The 26,398-nt window shown below is 35.7% G+C and overlaps 1 protein-coding gene across 1 annotated transcript in view; it reads left to right on the forward strand.

Annotated features, from left to right (window-relative positions):
* Positions 1-26,398, forward strand: part of SNTG1 (syntrophin gamma 1) — a 384,071-nt gene that overhangs the window by 320,221 nt on the left and 37,452 nt on the right. The window contains exons 14-15 of the mRNA XM_032296050.1: positions 2,044-2,196; positions 5,709-5,801. Of these exons, the coding sequence (XP_032151941.1) occupies positions 2,044-2,196; positions 5,709-5,801 (246 nt within the window). The remainder of the gene's footprint in view (positions 1-2,043; positions 2,197-5,708; positions 5,802-26,398) is intronic.

Consider the following 26,398-nt stretch of genomic DNA (forward strand, 5'->3'; position numbering starts at 1 on the left):
AGAATTCCATCTAACATTTTGGGTGTTTTATAATTATACACTTATATCCCTCCTTATGAGAAATGATTAAAGATACCAGTGATTAACCCTGTGACCATTTTCAGTACACTACATATATACAGGATATATATTTTCATGAGTCATTTAACAATGGAGATGTATTCTAGGGAGTGCCTCTCAGTTAGATGATTCCACTATTGTACGAACACCACAGAACTTGCTTACACAACCTGAGACAGCATACCCTACTGCACAGCTATGTTATACAGTATAGCTATTGCTCCTAGGCTACACACCTGTATAGCATATAACTGTACTGAATACTGCAGGCAAAAGTAGCACAATGGTAAGTAGTTGTTTAAACACATCTACACACCGAAAAAGTATAGTAAAAATACAGCTTAAAAGATTTTAAAAAGTGGCACACAGGTACAGGGCACTTACCATGAATGGACCTTGCAGGATGGAAGTTACTCTGGTTGAGTCAGTGAGTGAGGGCTGAATGAATGTGAAGGCCTAGGGCATTACTGTGCAGCACTATAGGCTTTACAAATACTGAACACTTAGGCTACACTACATTTATAAAAAGTGTTTTTCTTTCTTTGATAATAAATTAACCTTAGCTCACTATAACAGTTTTTACTTTACAAACTTACTTTTTTAAACTTTGGACTTTTTGTAAAAATGCTTAGCTTAGTCATGCAGCTGTAAGAAATTATTCTATATTCTTATTCTGTTATTCTATGTGTTTTTTCTACTTTTAAATTCATAAATTTTTCTTTTTTTTTAAAAATATTTTTGTTAAAAACTAAGACAGAAACACACACATTAGCCTAGGCCTACACAGAGAGAGTCAGGATATCCAATATCACCTCTTCCACCATCACATTTTGTCCCACTGGAAGGTCTTCAGGGACAATAACATGCATGGAGCTGTTATCTCCTCTGACAACAATGCCTTTGGATACCTGTGGAAGGACCTGCCTGAGGTGTTTATAGTTAACTATTTATTTTTAATAATTAGAAGGAGTACACTAAAAAATCAATAAAAGTTTAATACAGTAAATACATAAACCAGTAACATAGTCTTTCTTATTATTAAGTATTATGTACAATACATCATAATTGTATGTGCTAGCCTTATACAACTGTCTGCACAGCAGGTTTACACCAGCATGACCACACACACATGAGTAATGCATTGTTCTATGACATTACAATGGCTATGGCATTGGTAGTGCATGGGAAGTTTTCAGCTCCATTATAGCCTTACAGGATCACCATTTCATATGCAGTTCATCATTAACCCAAACGTCCTTATGTGACACATTACTGTATTTAAAATGCTATCTCTGACATGCTGTACTGGGTTACTCCGTTTCATAAATTATTTGCGTCACTGCTTTTTCTCATGTTAACGTCTCTTAAATTGGAATACATATAAATTTGTGAACACTTTAGCTGAAAACTTCTGGTAAAACCAAGAAATTGCCAGCATCAAAGTTGTCTTTTTGATACAATAAAATATAGTTACACAAGTAAGGTAAATATGCGTTGTCTTTTTAAGCAATATGGCTGTAGACAAGTTAGGCTCATTTCTGTATTCATTTCTCATGGAGAAGAATATTTTAGCTTACTTATAAAGTTCTTCAAATTTGCAAACATGTACATAAGCATTATTTGATTTCAACATCATAACGGTTATGTAAGGTAGGGAGGAGATAGTGTGTCAGCCCTTTGTACGGTAATAAACCAAAGCTCGTATGTTAAATACTTTGGTGGTTATACTGTTTGTAAGAGTTAATGTCAGAAACCCTAAAATCTATTTTACAGACATGTTTCAGTGTAAAGACTGAGGTCTCATGTGTTAGTTATTGGCTTTGAAGCCTGGAGTTCTGGAATAATTTTTAATGAAGACTTGGTGAAGTCACACAATGTTAATCTTTTTAACTGTGGCTTCCATGCCTTGCTGCAGTCAGGAATGGCCAGGTTAGCAATATGCAGTGATGTGTACCAGCCTGTGTAACTCCAGGTTTTCACCAGGACAGTGACCTGCTGGACCGGCGGAAACACTGCTTCACCGTGCAGTCGGAGTCTGGGGAGGACCTGTACTTCTCAGTGGAGCTGGAAAGTGACCTCGCCCAGTGGGAAAGAGCCTTCCAGACAGCAACCTTTCTAGAAGTAGAACGGATACAGGTGAGAGTCTGTAGGACCACGGGATCTGTGCCTTTCTCAAATGCATGACAATTCATTCCAAAGTAGTATAAAAATACAGTTCTGGGAGTCGACCTCCTCAAAGACATTCTGTCATTAGCCATTTTTGTTTAGTGATTAGCAATACAGCTCTGAATAAAATTTTAAGTTTTCCACAACTTGATCATTCCAGGCTATTTCCTACTGCTAATCAAAAATATATTTCTAATTTTAATTAGACAATGCTCTGAATTCAATCTCATATAGAAAATGCTCTGATTTAATTAATTGTTGACAGGGTCACTTCCGGTTTTCCAAATATGACCTCCTCATTTCCAGCCTGTTGGCTTCATTTACTCACAATGCTCTTTCTTCTAGAAAGCCTTACCTTTGTCTTTGTCATTCAAAGCCACAAAGAGTTTTTGAAACTTTTTTCTAAAGGTCATATCATCCAGGAACACATTCCTGATTTCCAGTCTACCCTGCCCAATGCTTGCCAATACTCCACTTACAACTATCCTGTTCAAACAAGGCTCTTCTTCTCACTTTTGAATACAATATAACCTACTTGCCTGTTTTTTTAAGGATTGCTCACACTCAGTCTGTGTTGTATTGGAGTGACATGCACTTATCATCCTCTGCACTAAATTATCGGCTGTTTGAAATTATCTTATTAATATGCCAACCAAAGTCCAATTCATTTTACGCATCATGAGTATTCAACAGATATTTATTGAGCTTTGTTTCTTAAATGTGATGTTACACCTAGATCAAATTTATAGAACCCTCAGAGTCAATTATTCACAAGACTATTGAATGAAACAGTCTCCCAAAGCTGGTTCTGTGACTGACCTCAAATAGACCTGTGAACAAATGGAAAGGTTATCACGTGCTTGCCACATGCAAATGGATCCATAAAGCAAGGATCTAAATACACACATGGACGCCTAAGTTTGAAAACAAATATGGCATTGACTATACCGTTGTGTTTGCCTAAGACAGGATTGCTGGATACATATTTTTTCAACATGTTGAACTGATTTCTATCCTCTGACTACGAACCTATGTAGTCAACACATCAATTGTACCAGTATGACATTATAATCAGGGGAAGAGGACAGAGAGAAAACTCCAATTACAGTTTATCAAATTGTTTACTTGGCTCTTTTCAATAACTCTGCTTTTATCTTCAAGTATCTAAAAAGCCTTAAATAGGTAAAAAGAAATTCTACAATTTAACTCATAGAATTTCAAAAAATAGATATTATAATATCAAAATATATTAAATATGATTTTATCTCAAGTCAAGGTCCAAGACCATTTAAAGTATTAAAATATAATTTAATTGACTGTAATTTAATTTAATTTGTTATTTAAATTGATATTTTTAGGATTTTTAAATTATTATTTCTCTACAATAGTTCATTTCACTTGGAAACAACTACATGATAATTTTAACATTTGGTTCCAATTTAGTACTTTTTTAAGTTTCCTGATATTTATAAACCAGATAGAGATAAAATCTTTGAATCTGGGCCTTGTATTCTGTAAACTTATATCCAAAAAATACACTGCACTATCTCCTTACCCATTCACAGTGGCAATTTAAGATAACTGTCAGAAGTGAAAAATAACATATTTAATGCCTTTTTAGCTTTTAGTTGCTCTACATATTTTATAACTCCCTTTTGTTTATTGCATAAGAAATCAATGGCTGAACACTTTCGTAGTGTTATTTTCAAAATTCAAGTATTTGAACATATTTACATGAAGAACGTTACTTGTTGGTTGGTAGGAAATTAAAGAAAGAACATATGTTCTATTGTAAAACAGGCAGAAAAAAAAATCAATCGACTTTTAAAGTGTTTCTCATTTGAACTTCCTTAAAAAGGTTAATGTATTTATTGATTTTTCTCTGGATAATGTTTTTAATGAAACAAATTAAACAACAAATTAAATATTTCAATATTAAACCTTTGTTATGTATATTCATGATATGCTATTAACATTATAAATTACAGAACTTGACACTATATAAATTGAAACTTCAGTGAGTCTCAATTTATGTCACATCTATTCGTTTCAATTTAATGATTATTGAGAAAATCTAATTTGTGATGCTGAACTTAATAGAAAAATTTTAATGCACTGCACCGAATTTGTTTTCACCTGACATTTTCTTGTTTAAATGACAGTACTTGAAATTAGCAAACCATTGTGTTTAAATTAGGAGGAAATTTTATAGCCTTAAACATTTCTTAATGTTGATAATAGTTTTAATAAAGCTCTAATGGGTGGATGTAAGCATGCACAATGCTCATGTATTGAACAAATATAATTACTCCCCAAAATGGACTTTTGAGGCTTGTTATGTTCTTTAATCTGCTTTTTAACAAAAGGCAATTCTAAAAGAATATTTTTGCATTATTATAATTTTTCTATGCTAATAATGCTTAAACACATGAATGTAATTTTTGGTAAAGACAACTTGATGTATTTAGTCATGATTATATTCAAAATGGGATTCAATTAATGTTTATATATAATATTATAAAAACAAATACAATATAAGGATAGGTGCCGAAAATTGGCCTCAGATAATATTCTCTTCCTTTCTCTCTCTCTCTGTCTCTCTCTCTTTTATCTCGCACATGAATCATAAAGATTTTTCATGACTGGAATATTCCACTGCAAATTAAATGTAAATGCAAATAAAACAAGCTTATAGATGTAAAAATACATCGTGTTTCATATAAACCTCAAATTTTTATTATAAATTTTATTTATATTCTGTTTTCTTTGTATTTCAGTATCCATATTTACTAGTCTTTCCAAAGTATTTATAAAAGAAAAATTATTATATTATCAGATCTCATTGTGAAAAGTAACTGCTTGTTGATTTTTAAGGAATTACCTGTGGTTCTAAACAAATACATTGGAAAGCAGTAAATATCTTTGGGAATAGCTTGTGCAATATGGAAAAACAGAGAGAGACTCTTACAGTCTAGATACATTCTTTTGACTTGGTTACTGAATCTGTATTTGTGTGTGTGAGAATCTCTTTTAGTAATATCCATGAAATTGATATTGTGAGAATTCAAGACACTACTATTTAACAATAGTTATTTTTTTAGTTGACTGAAAATGCGGTGATGCTTGGCTACATTATATAACAGCTTAATATAAACTTGCCTACACCTAAATCTTTTTATATACCACCTTTATTGTCAATATAGCAAAGACAGGCAGTGTAGTACAATGTAAAGACAAAGCTAGGGGAGCAGGATTGGAACCTTGGCCAGGCGTACACCTTGGCAAGTTAAATAAAACCCAATACTCTCAGCATCTGTTTCATTAACACTAAAATGTTGATAATGCTTTCTTTTTTATACAATTATTGTTAATATTAAATTAGATATTGTATAAAGTACTTATTGGAGAAGCTGTCACATAGTTCTTGATATTGAGATTGCATCAGTAACATAAAAAGTAATAATACTTTTTGTTCTATCTAGTGCAAGACCTATGCATGTGTGCTAGAAAGTCATCTAATGGGACTCACGATTGACTTCAGCACAGGATTTATCTGCTTTGATGCTGCAACAAAGGTAATGCGTTCAGGTCAGCTCTGAGAAATATGCTGCAAACCTTCTAATCCAGGAATAATTTAAATACCTCGTAACTCTTTTCAGCATTTTAATTGTCATCATGTCAAATTTAAGATCCTCGTTTTTGTTAATGGAAGATAAATTATGCTTCAATTAACAAAAGTTTGAATTTTTAATAAAACAAATGTAGTACCACAAAACTATAACTATGTGAAAGTATATCTATCCATGTATCTATGTAGCTAGCTAGCTGGCTATCATCATTTTACCTTTTCTTAAATATATGACTTTATAATTGAAGGAACATTTTCTTTCCCAAAAAGCAATTTTTAAAAAAATGTTTATTTATACTTTATCTGCATCAACTTCTGCAAGATGAAAATAAGGAAAAAAAGGTTTTTTTTTTTATTTTTTTTTGAAGAATTATAGCTAACATGTTAGAATTATTGAATGGTGAAAATGTAAAGTTTAGTTTCTAGCTAGGGAGTATAACTTGTATAAACATTTTACTTAATAAGCATTATGCTCTATGAGGTGTTCTTTTCCCTAAGTATATATCTCTAGGAGTGATGCACATTGAATGACAAAGGGTGACTACTCAGCCAGTCATAACTAAAAAAATCCACCTTTGATGACTATGGATGGAAAATGACAAAGCCAAATGCACATTATTATCATTATTTTTAATTGGAAGTAATCGTAAAGTTCAACTGACCCCCATTCAACTGCTCATCTGCTTACAGTCACTGCTACAGTTTGTGACTTGGGGCTCTTGACATCATGGAAGACATTCTCTTCCCTCTGATTTGGACATTGATTCTTTAGATCCATTCCATTTTCCCCTTCATCAAAGTGGGGCTTGAGTATATATTGATTTGTTCCTTCTCACTAATTTTAGGGATTCATGAGCAATCCTTTACCAGAACACAAATATTTTACCTAGAAATTAAGTATTGTGTAGGATTTTCTAAAGCAAATGCCAACAAAATCAAACAGTTATACAAATGTGTAAGAAAGATGGAGTCTAGGAGACAGTGGGGGGTGCTTGATTTGTGAAAGATGAACATCTAATGGTGGGGTCCAGGTAGGATGCTGCCCTGTGCTCATTCGCCTTGGGAATCTTCATGATTCTGCAGCTGGCATTGTCCTACAATATCTCACATTATTTGAAGATTGTTAATATTTATTTTTAACATTGTAAAATTAGCACACATTTGCCGGTCAGATTTGGCTATCTAATGTGTTGCATTTGCATCATGACAAAAGAATACTTTGTGAATAAGGAGTTTTAAATGCCAGTAACTCTTGAAAACTCTCAAATGAGACTGCCATGCACTAGTCTTATTACTAAAAATTTTTTTTATTTGAATACTCATCAAATCAAGATAGGCTCCTGAGTGTTAAATTAGTTTGATAAATTAACTAACTGAATTATTAAATAGTTAAATGAGTAATAAATTAATTTTATAAATAAACTTAGAAACAAATTATACCTTTGGGAAGCCGAGGAGGGCGGATCACGATGTCAAGAGATCAAGACCATCCTGGCCAACATGGTGAAGACCCGTTTCTACTAAAAAAATACAAAAATTAGCTGGGTGTGGTGGTGTGAGCCTGCAGTCCCAGCTACTCGGGAGACTGAGGCAGGAGAATTGCTTGAACCCGGGAGGCAGAGGTTGCAGTGAGCCGAGACCCATGACTGCACTCCAGCCTGGTGCCTGACGACAGAGTGAGACTCTGTCTCAAAAAAAATAAATAAATAAAAAACAAACAAAAATAAATAAATAAATTACACTCACTAGAAAAGTGAAAGTCTGATTTTAAAAAGAAAATATAATTCCCAGAGTTGTCACCAAACTCTATTACATGAATGTGAAAGAATCTTACATTATCAAATGAGAAAAATAAAATTCACATGAATATAATTCTGAGTATATTAATCCATTCTGAGTTTATTTTAAGGCTAGCTATGTTAGTGTTCCGTTGGCTGTGCATAAGGGAGAAAATCATGACACCAATGTCCTATCCGACATTCCTGTCTACTTCTGCTGGATGTTCTGGGAATGAGTGAATAGTCAGGAGTGTCTAAGTGAATGATTACGATACCATCTGGGGCAAACAGTTTAGTAGGAAATGAGAGTTTAATTGGTCCAAGCTTGATATTCAGGAAGCACCAGAGGCCTTCAGGAATACTAGTCACTGTCCTATTTTCTGATTATATCATCGGAAGCATCTACCTTCAAGGGAATCTGAGAATTGGGAGAGGCTAAAAGGAATCTATACACATTAGTGAAGAAGGTTATAATGTCCATCACAGATTATGACACTTGGAGGATGTAAGTAGGAGCTATTAATAGTTCTGTCAGACATAAAGAGGAGGGCAGGTGTAAATGGAGATTCCTGGGCAAATCACTGAGCTGGGGCTTTCTGCAAGAAACTTGCACCCCTTCATCAGATGAACCTGGAAGTTATTTTCAAATATGACAAAAAAGATAATTGTTACATACAAATCAAAGCATGTTTTTTTAATGTTTTATTAAAATAGTTAATATCTAGTTATTTTCTCTCTGTTTTTTGCTAAGTGATATGAATGTGAAAAATATCCTTAACACTATATGTTGCACGGGTTTTAAATATTTGGATTCAGAAGGGTTTATCCTTTAGCTGAGCGTGCTTTGTCCTTGTGCGCTTCATCCTGATAAGTCCCCCAACCTTGAAGTTACCACAGAGGCAAACCAAAGGTCTTGTGATGAAGTAGAGATTCCAGGAAAGGGGTGGACTCTATTCTGGGTCATTAATTGAGCTCCATATAAAGCAGATAATGTATTGTTAATACACTGACAATGAAGGAAAGAATTGCTGCATCTCTTATGTCAGGGAATGAGAGTCAGCATGATTTTATATCACACTGGAATGCTAAAAGTTTGGATACAGAAGGATGTCTGGGAATGTCAAGCTAATTCTCATTGCTTATGACCTGTGCTTGGAAGTTCCCAGAGAAAGTGATTACCCTTGACTTGCCAGAGCACAAGACCTATTAAATAGCATTCAGTTTCATATACTTACATTTACATTAGCAGCATATCAGGAGGCAATGCATTTGTCAGTTCCCTTATAGTTGTTAGGTGATTTCCTCACAAGTTCATTACTGTGCAGCTCAGCTTGTTCTTTGTAATTCTAACCCTTATTAATATGTAGCCTGTTCAGTGTTAGAAAAGGGCATTCTTATTATTATGTCAAAGTATAATGTTAACTGTACTTAAATAATTTACATAGCTAAAAGCATGGTCTTGTATCCATTATATTGTATTAAATATGTATATGTGCATTAATTAATTATATCTAGTTATAGAGTCCCTAGGTAAGCAGAAGCCTCAGCAGTGGCATCTACAAAACACTCATTCAATTTGTAAATAAATCTTCATTGAATGCCTGCTGTTTCTTGAGAGACATGGGAGGACATATATGTCAGTCTTCACAGATGTTTCCTGTAAATTGAGACAAGAAAGGGGAAACTATCCGGGCAGGTATCTGTAAGTGAGGAAGGACATGGAATTTGAGGGCAGAGGAGATGAGGGATCATGTATGTGGGTATCTAAGAGCCAAATTTGGAAAAAAGATCAAATTAAGAAATTTGGATGTGATTCTAAGAACAGGAGAATACTTTTAGTGTTTGAGGCATAGGAAAGAAATGGTCAGATGTGTGTTTGACAATAGAAAACTAATGGAGTAAGATATAATTGAAATTTAGACAATCTGGGCAAAACCAAGATTCCAAGTGGTTTTTTAGATTCTTTTAAAAATTTTAAAAATTTTTTTATTATACCTTAAGTTCTGTGATACATGTGCAGAACATGCAGGTTTTTTACATAGGTATGCATGTGCCATGGTGGTTTGCTGCACCTGTCAACCCGCCATTTAGGTTTTAAACCCTGACGGTATTAGGTATTTGTCCTAATGCTGTCCCACCCCTTGCCCCCACTCCTCAACAGGCCCATGTGTTCTCATTGTTCAGTTCCCATTTATGAGTGAGAATATGTGGTGTTTTGTTTTCTGTTCCTGTGTTAGTCTGCTAAGAATGATGGTTTCCAGCCTCATCCATGTCCCTGCAAAGGACATGAACTCATCCTTTTTTTAGGTTGCTTAGTATTCCATGGTGTATATGTGCCACATTTTCTTTATCCAGTCTATCACTGATGGGCATTTGGGTTGATTGCAAGTCTTTGCTCTTGTAAATAGTACTGCAATAAACATTTGTGTGCATATGTCTTTATAGTAGAATGATTTCTAATCCTTTGGGTATATACCCAGTAATGGGATTGCTGGGTCAAATGATATTTCTAGTTCTAGATCCTTGAAGAATCACCACACTGTGTTCCACAATGGTTAACTAATTTACACTCCTACCAATAGTATAAAAGCATTCCTATTTCTCTGCATCCTCAGCAGCACCTGTTGTTTCCTAACTTTTTAGTTATCATCATTCTAACTGGTGTAAGGTGGTATCTCAATGTGGTTTTGATTTGCATTTCTCTAATGACCAGTGATTGTGAGCTTTTTTTCATGTTTGTTGGCTACATAAAAGTCTTCTTTTGAGAAGTGTCTATTCATATCCTTTGCCCACTTTTTGATGCGAATGTTTTTTTTTTCTTGTAAATTTAAGTTCACTCTGGCAACCTACCGAATGGGAGAAAGTTTTTGCAATCTGTCCATCTGACAAAGGTCTAATATCTAGTTTCTTTTGCTGTGCAGAAGCACTTTACTATAATGAGATTACATTTATCAATTTTGGCTTTTGTTGCAATTGCATTTGGTGTTTTAGTCATAAAGTCAATGCCCATGCCTATGTCTTGAATGGTATTGCCTAGATTTCCTTCTAGAGTTTTTATAGTTTTAAGTCTTAGATTTAAGTCTTTAATCCATCTTGAGTTGATTTTTGTATAAGGTATAAGGAAGGGGTCCAGATTCAGTGTTCTGCATATGGCTAGCCAGTTTTCCCAACACCATTTATTAAATAGGGAATCCTTTCCCTATTGCTTGTTTTTGTACGGTTTGTCAAAGATCAGATAGTTGTAGATGTGTGGTGTCATTTCTGAAGCCTCTGTTCTTTTCCATTGATCTATATCTCCGTTTTGGTACCAATACCATGCTGTTTTGGTTATTGTAGCCCTGTAGTATGGTTTGAAGTCAGATAGTGTGACGACTTCAGCTTTGATCTTTTTGGTTAGGATTGTATTGGCTATATGGGCTCATTTTTGGTTCTATATGAAATTTGACCTCTTCCAAAAGGACTACAAATCACTGCTCAAGGAAATATGAGAGGAAACAAACAAATTGAAAAATAAATCATGCTCATGTATAGAGAGAGTCAATATCATGAAAATGGCCATGCTGCCCAAAGTAATTTATAGATTCAAGGCTATTCCCATCAAGCTACCATTGACTTTCTTCACAGAATCAGATTCCAGATTTTTGAAATCTGTTCTCCACTGGGTATCTATCACTCTATCACATTCCTGAGAAAAAATACATGCATGGATGACAGTCAAATATTTTGAATTGAGGGTGGAAAATGATCAGAGTATATCATCAGAACAAAGAGACATCAGTAAAACTGAAAGTTAAGGTTCCAGGGGGTGTGTAGGGAGAGCAAAGCTGGAGAAATAGATTGGGTCACATGATCTAGGCCCAGCATGGCTCAGCCACAATCTAATTTAAAAAGTGGAAAGACCACTCTAGCTGATTTACAGCTTGCATTGAGGAGGTGGGGGCAAGACTCAATTAATGGGCGTTTATGTTTCCCCTCAATAACTTATTATAGAAGAATAACTTTTAAACTTTTTTACAATAATGGAATTTTATTAAGGAAAACATAAAAGGGAAGTGCTTGTTATGGGCTTGTCATGTTTGTTAATTTATATATACATTAAAAGCATTGTTATGGGAGATGTTTGTTGAAATCCACTCACATGTAAAATGACCTTCATTTTGCAAACTTACATTCTGTGCAATAAGAGACAATCAATACAATCCTAGCCAAAATCACTTCATTCTAGCTTTTCATATGTTTTCTACAAAATTAGAGGACTTAGTTCTTTACCAAAATAATTATGATTTATAACGAAGTTCACTGTTAACATATTAACATTTGAAGTTCATTAAATACTTCATTTAATCCACTTAGTCCTTTAAATCAACACTGGTTTCTAGAATGTTTCAACGTAAAATTAAAAATGAAGTTAATATGGCCCTTTTCCTTTTAAAAAATCTTTGATATGACTTTGATAAACTGAAGGAGCTCTGAGCTACTGTTTCTCCAAAACGTGTATGACCCTTGTGTACACAGATATGTACACACACACACACATTTTATTATACATCTTTAGACTTTTTATATAAAGCATTTATATGATCATAATATGAATTTTATAGCCTAAACTTCTCAACATAGAATTAATCCTTTATTTCCTACATTTTATGTTATTATTCCATAATCTCAGTTATTTCACATAAAAGACAGTTACTAAAAATATAGGGACGGTGGGGGGTGGGAAGCTGGGGAGAGATAGCAGGGGGAGAAATGCCAGATGTAGGTGATGGGGAGGAAGGCAGCAAATCACACTGCCACGTGTGTTCCTATGCAACAATTTTGCATGTTCTTCACATGTACCCCAAAACCTAAAATGCAATAAAATAAATAAATGGGAAAAAAATTTTTAAATATCAAAATAAATTCTTTCTTGAAATGTCTCCTATGAAAGTAGAAATCTTTGCTATACACATGTTATCCTACAACTCTGACAATATTCACATGAATCTTAGCATTTTCAAATTACATATTTATTTTTTCTTTCTAAATATTCAACTCACAGCTCAGCAACACAGACAAAGACATCTGTTTGATGTGATTTTTATGTTCTTCTTCAGATAAATTATTTCTTCTTTGCTTTAGAAGAATGAAGAACATTGCATTTATTGTAAAACAAATTCAGACATTTAGGGAAACTATCCATCAGGTAATTTTTTTCTAGTCTTCAGGTATTTCAAAGATAGCCCTGAAGTAAAAATGTAAACATTCAAAAACATGTAAACATTCAAAAAATGTATTTTGAATGACATTCGAAAAAATTGAACTTTCAAAAAAATATTAACCTAAGTTTTCGTGCAATATATTATTGGGAAGCTATATAAAAAATAAAATTTCCTGTCTTCCTTATTCATTCCTTGATATATAAGGACATTAGAGAGCACTGTGAAAATTAATACATACTTCACTGCTATATTTATGATTCAAATACAGAAAAAAACAAAATCAAAGAGTCAGAAGGTCTTTGGCTAATATATACTTTTTTGCCCTTAAGTTTTATATTTTTTTTCTTTTCCTTAAGTCTTTTAATTTTTTATTCTTCCTTTCTGTGGCTTCTGATGTATGCTATTTTTCTGGATTATTATTTTTATTATTAAGAATAATTGACTTAAAACTTTCTCATTGCATTTTAGTTTATCTTTGCTTAAATTATCAGTTATGATTTCCGTAAGTTTTGTAACTCAAAGTATTATCCTTCAAACTTGCATGAATTGAATGGGAATAGTATAGCTTTGCTTTTTCTTACAGCATTATTCTAAAATTAATTGAGATAATATGTTAAAAATAATCAACTATAAAATGTAAGGTAGAAATTCTGAAACATTTAAGCAGTGTTTCCAGCTACCCCATATTTCAATAGATCTTGTCTCAACCACAACTTGTCCTTTCATCTGTAACTGGAATTTTATTATGCTTTTTCTTTCTCTTTCAAGTTTCTCAGAACATATCAGGGAGTTGCTTCTGCAAATCACACAGCCACAATGAGCCTCACTTTCTTCATTCTCACAGGGTTATAGTAAAGTTTAAGCAAGATAATGTGTGTGAAGTGCATTGCACAGTGAGAATTGCATGATGAGCCCTCAGAAAGAAATGGACATTTCTCCCCCTTACACACTGTGTGGTAGTTCCACCCACTGCAGTACATGAGTACCAGTGACCTTTTGCTACTGTGCTACCATTCTCAAGATGTCAGATGGGCACTGTCATTTCTAGAAGTCTTGATCAACCAGTCAGCAGAGTCCTCGTCTGCTACATTCCATTCCTTATGGGCTGTGCTTTAATAGAGGTCTTTGTTCTCTTAGCCTAGTGAAGATTGATGTTGACCAAGTAGTCATGAGTTTAAATGGTTCTTAGCACAGGGAGTTCAAGATGACCTGGAAGCCACAAACTAAGTTAAGGGGCCACTGGCAATAGTTGGAAAAAAATACATTTCACCTGAGAATTTGAGGTCCTGGGTGGTTAAGTAAGCACATGGTGAAGGAAGATTGAAAGGCAAGTGTGAAATCCCTGAGATTTGAGAGAACACTGACAGTGGAGCAGGAAAACATGGGGAAGGACACACAAAAGAAAAATAGGCACCAAATCTGAGGAGCTTTGGACTTCATATTGAAGAGTTGGCACTTACATCAGCAGTGGCCAGAAGTTTGCCATGTAACACATAATGATTATGCATCACTGCCTTATAAAATTAAACATCTGTTTCTTGTTCATCTGTGGGATTCAGAAGATTGATCTGGACAGGCTGATTTATAAGACTGCAATTTGGATGGTTGGCTCAAGCATCCTTTGATTATTCCTTATTCTTCTCTAAAAATGGAAGGTTAGCCCAGACATGTTCTTTTCTTTTAAATGCCAAAGACAGAACAGAGAAAGCCTTAACGTGCAATTCTATTTTAGTCTCTATATTGGGAACAACTGCAAAATCCCACTGTCAGTCAAAGCATGTCATATGGTTGAGGCCACTATCAAGTGAGAGGGTAGATCAGTCCTGTCCGTAGAATTCACATGAATAAAGTTCGTACCTAAATTCTAGAAGTCATATTAGTAAATGTGAAGAACAGTGCTGCCTCAAAAATAAAACTATACAGATACTTATTTATTAATTTGGCAGTTATTTTATAAAGTGCTTAATCTCTGTCAGTGGGCCAGCCTGGAGATAACTTTGAGGAGAATGGAGATAGTGGTTGTTTCTTAGATTGTAGAATATATGTACCTAGATGTAGCTCTCTCAGGATACACATTTGTTTTTCTCTTTAGAGCCCTTACTAACCATTGAGCTGCAACTATGTGTCCATATGTTAAAAAGAAATAACTGGAAGAGTTGATTCCTACAGAAAATTGATAATACAATTTATTAATGTGACTAAATTTTAGCATGTTTGCAGAAAAAAAGGAACAATACCAACAAGTAAAACAAAAAACAAAACCCTTTGCTATGATTTGAATGTGTTCCTTCAAAATTCATACATTAGAACCTAATACCTAATGTGACAGTGTTAGGAGGAGAGCCTTTTGGGAAGCCCTCATGAATGGAATCAGTGACCTTATAAAAGAAGTTGACGTGATGCCCTAGTCCATTTTGCCCTTCTTCTTTCTGCCATGGGAGACAACATAATTGTATATTTAGAAGACCCTAACATCTCAGCCCCAAATCTCCTCAAACTGATAAGCAACCTCAGCAAAGTCTCAGCATACCAAATCAATGGGCAGAAATCACAAGCATTTCTATACACCAATAACAGACTAACAGAGAGCAGAGAGCCAAATCATGAGTGAACTCCCATTCACAATTGCTACAAAGAGAATAAAATACTCAGGAATACAACTAACAAAGAATGTAAAAGACCTCTTCAAGGAGAACTACAAACCACTGCTCAAGGAAATAAGAGAGGACACAAACATATGGAGAAACATTCCATGCTCACTGTTAGGAAGAATCAATATCCTGAAAATGACCATACTGCCCAAAGTAGTTATAGATTCAACGCTATCCCCATCAAGCTACCAATGACCTTCTTCACAGAACTGGAAAAAAACACATTAAACTTCATATGGAACCAAAAGAGAGCCTGCATAGCCAAGACAATCCTAAGCAAAAAGAACAAAGCTGAAGGCATCACACTACCTGATTTCAAACTATACTACAAATCTACAGTAATCAAAACAGCATGGTACTGGTACCAAATCAGAAATATGAACAAATGCAACAGAAAAAAGGCCTCAGAGGCAACACCACACATCTACAACTGTCTGATCTTTGACAAACCTGAGAAAAACAAGCAAGGGGGAAAGGCTTCCCTGTTTAATAAATGGTGTTGGGAAAGCTGGTTAGCAGTGTATAGAAAGTAGAAACTGGACCCCTTCCTGACGCCTTCCACTAAAATTAACTCCAGATGAATTAAAGACTTAAACATAAGACCTAACACCATAAAAACCCTAGGAGAAAATCTAGGCAAAACCATTCAGGACATAGGTGTAGGCAAGGACTTCATGACCAAAACACCAAAAGCGTTGGCAAGAAAATCCAAAATAGACAAATGGGATCTAATTAAACTCCAGAGCTTCTGTACAGCAAAAGAAACAATCATTAGAGTGAACCAGCAACCAACAGAATGAGAAAAAATTACTACAATCTACCCATCTGACAAAGGGCTAATATCCAGATTCTACAAAGAACTAAAACAGTTTTACAAGAAAAAAATAAACCTATCCAAAAGTGGAAGAAAGATATGAACAGACACTTTACAAAAGAAGACATATACGAGGCCAACAAACATACGAAAAAATGCTCATCATCACTGATTATTAGAGAAATGCAAATCAAAACCACATTGAGATACCACCTCATGCCAGTTAGAATGGTGATCATTAAAAAATCTGGAGACAAGAGATGCTGCAGAGGATGTGGAGAAATAGGAACACTTTTACACTGTTTGTGGGAGTGTAAACTAGTTCAACCATTGTGGAAGACAGTGTGGCGCTTCCTCAAGGAGCTAGAAATAGAAATTCCATTTGACCCAGCAATCCCATTACAGGGTATATACCCAAAAGATTATAATTCATTCTGTTATAAAGACACATGCACACATATGTTCATAGTGACACTGTTTACAACTGCAAAGACCTGGAACCAACCCAAATGTCCATCGACGATAGACTGGACAAGGAAAATGTGGCACATATACACCATGAAATACTATGCAGCAATAAAAAATGATGAGTTTGTGTCCTTTGTAGGGACATGGATGAACCTGGGAACCAACATTTTCAGCAAACTGATACAAGAACAGAAAATCAAACATTGCGTGTTCTCACTCATAGGCGGGTGTTGAACAATGAGAACACATGGACACAGGGAACGGAGCATTACACACTGGGGTCTGTGGGGGGGCAAGGGAGGGAGAGTGGGGGGAGGTCGGGGAGGGATGACATCAGGAGAAATGCCAGATATAAGTGATGGGGGGATGGAGGCAGCAAACCACAATGCCATGTGTGGACCTATGGAACAATCCTGCATGATCTGCACATGTACTCCAGAACCTAAAGTACGATTTAAAAAAAAAGATTTTAAATAAATTCTCAAAGTGAAAACCTGTATACTTCTCTGAATGGTTTAATATAATAGATGAAATATATGTATATTTCATACGTTTGAGGGAGAAGTGCTGAGCTTGATTAGACAATCTCATTCAATCTTTAATTCAGGCAACTGGCCTAATGATAATGCATTTCTGTTCTGTTATGTCCAGCTCAAACATATATGATCTCTAAGACTGCTTAATAACTACATTTCAAAAGTGTGTTCAACACTGAGCTTGTTACCTGTTTTACTCCCACATCTTTGTCTTCCTGTCTCATCTATCTAAAGAAATCCAAATTTAGTTCTATCCTCTTACTTGTCTTTAACTTTACCATTTAGCCTCTTAATAACTTTCTCTAAACAAATCTAGAAGGTGTTCTCTCTTTTCCATTTTCAATATTACTAACTTGGCCAACCTCTTTTCATTTGGATTACCACAGTATCTTCCATCTAAGTCTTCTCAATTTATTTATTGAGCACATTCTTGTTATGCGTCAATTAAGCTACATGACTATTGCTAGATACTAGGAGTATAAAAAACAGATGCAGTCCCGCCCCTCAAGAAGTCTACCATCTAATGAAATAGACAGATCTAGAATTGGGTAGGTACTTCATTGCAGTATGGAGTGAAGTCTAAGCATTATGAGGGCCTAGTTACATACTCAAGAGGGATAATGCCAAATGGATATAGGACTTGGTGGGATCGTTTGATCAACTGCTTAACCAGAAGATCCACCAAGACAATTGGCAAAGGGTAAAATTGTGGTTATCTCTGGACATTCATGAGCCAAAGAACAAATACCAGGTGATTTGTGATACAGGAAGAGTATAAATAGATACTCCCTTCAAAGCGTTATTGTTGTAATTTTTAACATGTTCTATATAATAAGTTGTAAACTACATAAATTATACTTCCCGGAGTTTTGTTTTGTTTTGTTTTCCCTAGGTGGTAAAAAGCTACTTTTATTTCACATAAAATAGCTAACATAGTGTTTAGTTTACCTTCATATGTGAAAATTGCTTCCATTTCTTTAAAGAGAAATTTTGCTCTGGGGCATGAATAATTGGACCTGAAAACAGTGAGCTGATAAGGAAACAAATATAGGATGTGCTGGGGAATTTTAACCTTTTTTGTTCAACATGTAAGCCTTTCATTATCATTAATACAACTTTACTTTCCATTTGTACGCTATTAATACATTACAGTTTGAATGGTCTGCATCCAAGGACTGCTTGATGTTGTTTCAAAGTGAATTTTTAGTTAACCTGAGTCCCTTATTTATAGTCAGCTTTGCATCCCTGTTTTCCTATGGAGCCAGCAGCCAGCTTTGTATCTGTACTATAAGTGGCAGAAAAATAAAGTTAGGACAAGCTTTGTTTCCACATCCCTTCCCACTGATATTCTCTAGATTACTGGCATTTCCAAACTGTTAGCCAATTTTAACAATGGGTCTTACTCAAACGACTAGATTATGGAAACTTTTCACATATGAAGGGGACAAATGCTTAAAATAGCAGCAGCATTATTATAAGAAGAAGTGATGACTCAGAGCATTCTATGAATAAATTGGCTTCCTGGGTTTAATGTCTTCTTCTAAATGGGACTCTGAGTCCTCTATTTTAAGAAAGAAGTTAGGCATTAGAAATAAGTTTATTTATAATCATGTTCAATAAATGAATCTGATGCTTGGTGGGGAAATCACTAAAAAGGCAGGTCAGAATAAAAGAAGAAATATAAACTATGGAAAATAATCGACTTAGATTTGATTTCTACTTCTTAGCTGTGAAATATGGTGAATGTGTATGATGCTTCCTTAGCTGTATCTTCTGGGAAATTGCAGTAACTCTAGCTATTGCGTAGCTCTTGCAAGAATCAGAGATAATGTAGGTAAGGGCCTAGCTCAGTGAATGCCATTTTAATAAGTAACAAAGATGATGCTTCAATGAAAGAACAGCAGACTCTCAAAATGCTTCACACACTAAATGAAGTCTTTTCAAATTACTTATAATCTGTGCTTGTGTTCAGCCATCAAATGATTCAGTGACAGGAACAAATGATCGATTACTTATTACATGCCTCATTCTCTTCACATGAAAAATTCTGCTTGATAAAATTTCAACATTTAATCTTCAGTTGCACATGGATTAATCACTATGATTATATTGTATGTATATGTGTATCTTTATATCTATCTATCTATATTTTTGTTTTGTTTTGTTTTGAGGTGGAGTCTTATTTTGCAATTTCAGCTCACTGCAACATCCTCCTCCTGGGTTCAAGAAAATCTCCTGCCTCAGCCTCCCGAGTAGCTGGGACTACAGGTGCATGCCAGCACTCCCAGCTAATTTTTGTATTTCTAGTAGAGACAGGGTTTCACCATGTTGGCCAGGCTGGTGTCGAACCCCTGAACTCAAGTGATCCACCCACCTCAGCCTCCCAAAGTGCTGGGATGACAGGCGTGAGCCACTACATCCGGCCCACATTGTATAATTGAATGTGATTGCAGTGAATCCAAGGTTTGGTAATGCTTATCTGCTTGCATGCATTGCCTTAAATAAAATGTATCTCTTATAAAGAGTAGCTCATAGGCAAATGATTCTTCTGCAGAACTTACTTTTCTTTTATTCTTTAATTAATTATTTAATCAGCCTTTTGGTGGAAACAGTTATACCACATACATTGCTTTTGCCATTAACGGTCTTCAATGATTCTCTAATAGTGAACTCCAGTAGTAAAACTGCTGTGATTTGTTGTGTTACTCTTTCGTCATCTTTACTTGCATGTTTTAGGTATGTGAAATATTTAATTGTATTTTAAAATTCAGGACAAATGATATACTTATTATTTTACATAAATTCCCAAAGAACATTTTGAATTAAACACTATTTTTGACTGTCCAAAACAAGTTTTAATAAGTCAATAAGTATCTTGCATCCATTATCACTATATGTAAACGTATTACATATTCTATTCTATTGTGCATATTTTATCACTTCTCAATTTGTATTTCATGGGGAAAAAAAGTGCCTGCATAAACAATGTCAAATGATTTTCCTTTATGAAAATATCCTCAGACTATTGCGCTAATAAAGCTCACTAAACGTACTTGACCACGCTTGGCTTCCTTGTGCTGGAGGAGCAAGCGGGAGCTTCGCAGGTTCATGGAAAGGCATGGGAAAGCAAAAATCTGTTCCGAAATTACTTAACATAAAGGCTTTGGGGCAAATTGTAGGCTGTAAAAATATTCAAAAATTTCTTCATACGTTGCTTTAGTTTTGTTCATTTGTTTGTTTCTTTTGCTCTGCCTTTGGACTTGATCTCTACCAAGTTTAGCAAATTAAGACTGCTACTAATGACAGGAATTATTCAATCCAAACTCAAGATCCTTTGATCAAAGTTCTCTGGAAAAGACAGAGACCACTGGGCTTTCACAGTCCAAGAAATAGTAAATAATACTTGCTGTTTTCACCATGCCTTCTCTAAAATTGGGCATTTCACAGTCTTTTTTATTTTTTTTTTGAGACGGAGTTTCACTCTTGTTTGCCCACGCTGAGTGCAATGGCGCAATCTGGGCTCATCACAGCTTCTGCTTCCTAAGTTCAAGCAATTCTCCTGTTGAGGCCTTCTGAGTAGCTGGGATTACAGGCATGCACCACCATACTTGGCTAATTTATTTATTTATTTTTTTTGAGACGGAGTTTCACTCATGTTACCCAGGCTGGAGTTCAATGGCGCGATCTCGGCTCATGGCAACCTCCGCCTCCTGGGTTCAGGCAATTCTCCTGCCTCAGCCTCCTGAGTAGCTGGGATTACAGGCACGCACCACCATGCCCAGCTAATTTTATGTTTTTAGTAGAGACGGGGTTTCTCCATGTTGGTCAGGCTGATCTCGAACTCCTGACCTCTGGTGATCTGCCCATCTCAGATCCCCAAAGTGCTGTGATTATAGGCATTAGCCACTATGCTCAGCTTGTGTTGCCTTTTCACTTTCTTTCTTTCTTTTTTTTTTTTCTCCTGAGATTGAGTCTCGCTCTGTTGTCCAGGCTAGAGGACAGTGGCAGGATCTCAGCTCACTGCAGCCTCCGCCTCCCACGTTCAGGTAATTCTACTGCCTCAGCCTCTTGAGCAGCTAGGATTATAGGCATGTGCTACCATGCCCAGCTAATTTTTTTTTTTTTTTTGTATTTTTAGTAGAGACCAGATTTCACCATGTTGGCCAGGCTGATTTCAAACTCCTGACCTCATGATCCACCCACCTTGGCCTCCCAAAATGCTGGGATCACAGACATGAGCCACCATGCCCAGCCTTCACAGTCTTTTATAAGTTTTCATTTTAGTATATGTTTCTCTCACTTCTTCCAGTTACAGGCCTTCAATAACACCACAACCACATAATAGAGGGAAATGACTTTTTTTCATCAAAGTTGATTCTGTTTGAATATGTTTATTTTATAAAAGTTAGATTTACTGCGTGTCCCCTACATGCCGGTGACTCCGTTAGGACCCAGGGCTGCAGCAGTGGGTCAGTTAGACTGACTGGAAGCTCTCATTACAAGGACAGGAACACAGCAAGAGGGGCACATGGCAATGAGGTCTGTGAAAAAAAAAAAAAAAGGAAAAAGGTATTGACAGAGATTTAGAAGGTCTTTTAGTATTTTTGCAGGAAAAGTCTCCCTACGGCAGTTATATTTGTGATGAGACCTCCATAGCAAGAATAGAATAGCTATGAAATGAGTAGGGTAAAAGGTTTTCAAGGACAGAGAACAGAATTGTTAAGTCAGGGGCACAAAAGGGCTTTGCTCTTTGCTTTTTCCAGAAACATAAGGAGGGCAGGATGAGGAAGAGGGAGACAGGATGAAGGAGATGATTCTGATTGCTATATAGAAAATAAATTCATGTTTACCTTATCCAAAGCTTTTATTCCATGGTATTATTTGTATTTAACATTTGCTGTGGAAGATGTAATGTAGATGATCACCAACAAACCGACAGAGGTGTCAAATGAAAGATACTGTGCATCTACGGCCATTGACTTCTAAGTTACGAATCTTTGTTTGGGAATGGGGTGGGTGTCGGGGGCGTATTCAAATATTTTCCTCTTATCTGAGTTCCCTGCAATTTTAGTTGAATATGTGGTCTCCTTGAGCTAATAATAAGTAAGGTGGCCATGCAATTTGCTGCCTGATATGTGATAATAAATAATTATGTATTAGCTAACAAAGTGGCTGCGTGGTATTGGTTCGCCTGTAAAATTATTTTGTCAAGCATCATTTTTAAAAGGTTGTTATCTCTAAAATATGAAATATAAACATATAAGCATATGCTAGCCACATTAAATTGGCAGATATTTCTTTCTGTTGATTATCTAAGCATTAATAAGTAATCATTTTTAGTAAATCATTTTTAGTAGAGAATCACTGTTGGTTGAGGTGCAATTATGAAAGACATGTTCACTAAAATCAAGTCAGGTGAACTTTAGGTACAGGTGTTTCTTAATTTAGAATAATTTGATCTTACTACAACCCTGTGCTCTATTAATTGTATATATTCATATTATCAGCTGTATAATAAATACCATAACCAACGCTAAATGTTTAGATGAATTTATGGTGACATTCAAAATAATAGAGATCGTTTAATTTGACAAAAAGAAATTTCTAAAACTTTACTTCAGCTCTACAGTTGAGATGGAAAAAAACAGGATTAGAGTTAACAATTTTTTTTACTTGAAGCATTAATAAAAAGATGACATCATTTAACTATCTGTGAATTTGACTAATGGAGACAAACAAATATCATTTGGCTCACTTAGATAAGAAAACTTGATCTCCAAAATTAGCATATTTCATTAAGATGAAGAATTATTTGAACAAAATTAAAATTTATACATAAAGAATGACTTGTAAATATACCTTCTCCATCTAAATATATTAGATCAACTTATTTGGGCTATGTTTTGTTTTTAAAGTAATTACTAATCCTGTATTTCGAGCATATGCTAATTTGTTCCATTCGGCTTTTATGCAATCAGTGATACAGTTATTCCCATGGTGGATGGGTGAACATTAAACAACATTTTGTGCAATTGCATACTTGTTATCAACTTTTTGGTATATTAGAATTCACTAATTTGTCATTTAATGCCTTTATTTTTTAACTTATTGTAGTTGAGTCTAATGCAGATTTTTAAAATATCAAACTGTAAAATAAATTCGTATAATTCTATATTACAATCTAAAATAATTTAAAAAATAAATATAGTCTTAATCACACAATAAACAACAAAACGTTTTATACAAGCATTCTGATTGCTGCCTACAAACCATACAAATCATTTATCATCTTTCCTGTACATGACCCTCTAATTTCATGTATATGACACCTCTAATTTCCTCTTTTTTTCACTGCCCCTTTGAAAGACTGATACCAGAGGACAGGTTGCAGCAAGCAGACTGTTATACCAACTGGCTCCTAGCAGAGGTGTTGAATACCTCCCCTGCAGTAGACCTGAAGAAACAAGCTGTCTTTAGCACCTTACATCCAGATGCACTTAATTTTATCAGCAAGTACCGTGTCTATTGCATTTTTGCTAAATGGGTAAATATTCTGGTATGATATAAATTTTGACCACCAAAAACAAAGCCTTGTGCATGATGCTGCTGAATTACAGAAGTGAATCTTCTCTACTCACGCTTCCTGAGTGTGATTGTAGGATTGGCTGGGTTCTCTAGTATTCCACACTTGAGAGAGAAATTAACTTCTACCTACACTGTCTTCCCTCTCAGCATATACACAATAATACACGTCTTCACATTTTATCCTTCTTCAATGCCTAGTTGTGTACAGGTGGATGATATGTGGTAAGCGTGTGTACATATATAATTTCCATTTGAAGAGCTAACTTCTTAAACCTGCGCTAACATGTTACTAACCAGGAACCCTTCATTGTATTGAAATAATGCACTGAAAATGTTCCTAATAAAGTCATTCATAACTTTCTCATCAATATCACTACTTTAAAAAATTAATAAATAAAAATATGTTATTACTGTTCATTACACAAGGTGCTATGGAGCAGTTAGTGAGGACATGTATTTCAGCCAGTAGTATGTTTTTGAAAAAGCTTCCTTACGGAGGAGTTACGATTTTCCTGGGGCTGAAATGTAAAATGAGACATGAACTGGCCACAGTTGCAGGATCACTCAAGTGAGGCCCCTCAGGCAGAATGGGCAACAGGCAAAGTAGAAGAAGTGAGCAAAAGCATCGTGATTTGTGAATAATGAAGAGTGGTATGGCTTGAGCCGAGTGTAATTGACAGTTAGTGGCAAAAATGAGATTAGAGATTTGAGCAAGGGCTAAATCTTGAGGGATTTTGTGTGTCTTAACAAGGGTTTAAATCTAATCATGATACTACCCTTGAAAGGTGTTATGTAGCAGAAATATGATTTAAGTTTCAAAAAAGGGAAGGTAGTGGGCTTATATTACAGAATGTGGAATGTCAAGATTAGAGAAAAGAAATTAGTTTTGAAGTTACTATGAAAACTCAAGAGAGAAAATGTATCTAAACTATATTCGTTTTGTATAATGGTAATGATGACATAGAGATTTATGAGGTGTGCGGGAATTAAAATTAAAAGAATTAGAGGCAGGAGGTCTGATGGCAAACTTGACTTTTATTTTCAAATGTAATGCTTAGATGATGCAGTGAAAGTGCTGACAATCCCTAAAATGGATTAAAGAAGAGGGTGGTTGAGGGGAAGAGGAAAATTCACTTCAAATGTATTAATTTTAATCGCTATACAAGCTGTCTTAGATTGGGTTCCTTTAAAAGTTTCCTTTGGGAGAGCTATCAACAGATGATACTTCCAGGTGCTGGGAGTCCAGCAGCCCTCCCAACAGAGGTGAGCCGAGAATCACAATATCCACCACAGGGTATATCTCCCATTATGCAGCCCCACTGGCTTCTTATGCTAAGAGAGGCCATCCAGGTGCATTTTGGATTCTCCCTGGTCCCCAATTCTCACTGGTCCTTCTGCAGAAAACAAGAGAAGGTTAGTGAGATCATAAACAGCCCCGGCTGCTATGGCTGCTGTCAAGGCCGTAACTGACAAGCACCATCTCCTCCTCCACTCCTCATTCTTGATTGGCCCTGTCATGACCATTACAGCTGCTGCTCTGGGCAGTTTGCCTGCTGGGCTAACCAGCACTGTCATTCAAGAACTGATCCTGTGGCTATGGACGCTGTTTTATATCCATGTACCATTAAAACTGGCAATGGCAGCATCAACAGACATTTAGTAAGAGTTACTGCATGTCAGATAAGTTTTTCTTCACTTTCCTGGTACCTCCTGGTTGAGTTGAGAGACAGTTATCCCGGCAGAAGGTGATTCCTTAAACTGTTTGCTGATCTCTCAATGCAAATGTTTGGAAATACGAGAAAACACTGTGGCTTATGACCTTCACCTGCACAGGGCAGAGTTGTCAGCGCCAGATGCTCACATTCCCCATCTGAACAACTGGGAATGGTGATAACTGCAACCTCTCCTAAATCCACCTCTTCATTCTCTGACTCACAGAGTCTGCCTGCCAGGGATGCTGAACTGCGTAATGGTCAATGATTCCTGGTCTATTCCACCACACCCTGGGGGTGGTACCCCTTTCTCATAGTATATCTCCTAGATGAAGCACTAGCTATATACAAAGAGGCCATTGAACTGCCCTCTCCTGCCCAAACCCTCAGGCTGATGCACCACTAGGTGCCGTGATGATATTCCTGCTCCAGAGCCTTTTTTGTTGTAAAATGGGTCCATTGGTATGAGGAGTGACAAGGACTCTTGCAAAAGCTCTGCAAATTCTAAAATGTTGATGCCTGGTGAACAGGAAAGGCAGACTCACACCAGTGTGTATGTCTATTCATCTCAAAATTAATTGATGCTTCTTTGGGGTGAAAAGGGCCCAATATTATCAATTTTCCACCAAATGGCTATTGGTTTAGCCACATCGATGGCACCTTGCATGCTCTTTTTTCACTTCTATATGTGACAGATGGAACATTCAGCCGTGGTAGGAGCAGGATCCTCCTGTGGGGGTGAGGAGTCAGGTTGGGCTCATGTGTGGCATCGGTTTGTTCATGCATTCTTTATTCCAAT

The sequence above is a fragment of the Sapajus apella genome, unplaced genomic scaffold, assembly GCF_009761245.1.
Source record: "Sapajus apella isolate SASKATOON/1434 unplaced genomic scaffold, GSC_monkey_1.0 scaffold35, whole genome shotgun sequence".
Taxonomy (NCBI): Eukaryota; Metazoa; Chordata; class Mammalia; order Primates; family Cebidae; genus Sapajus; species Sapajus apella.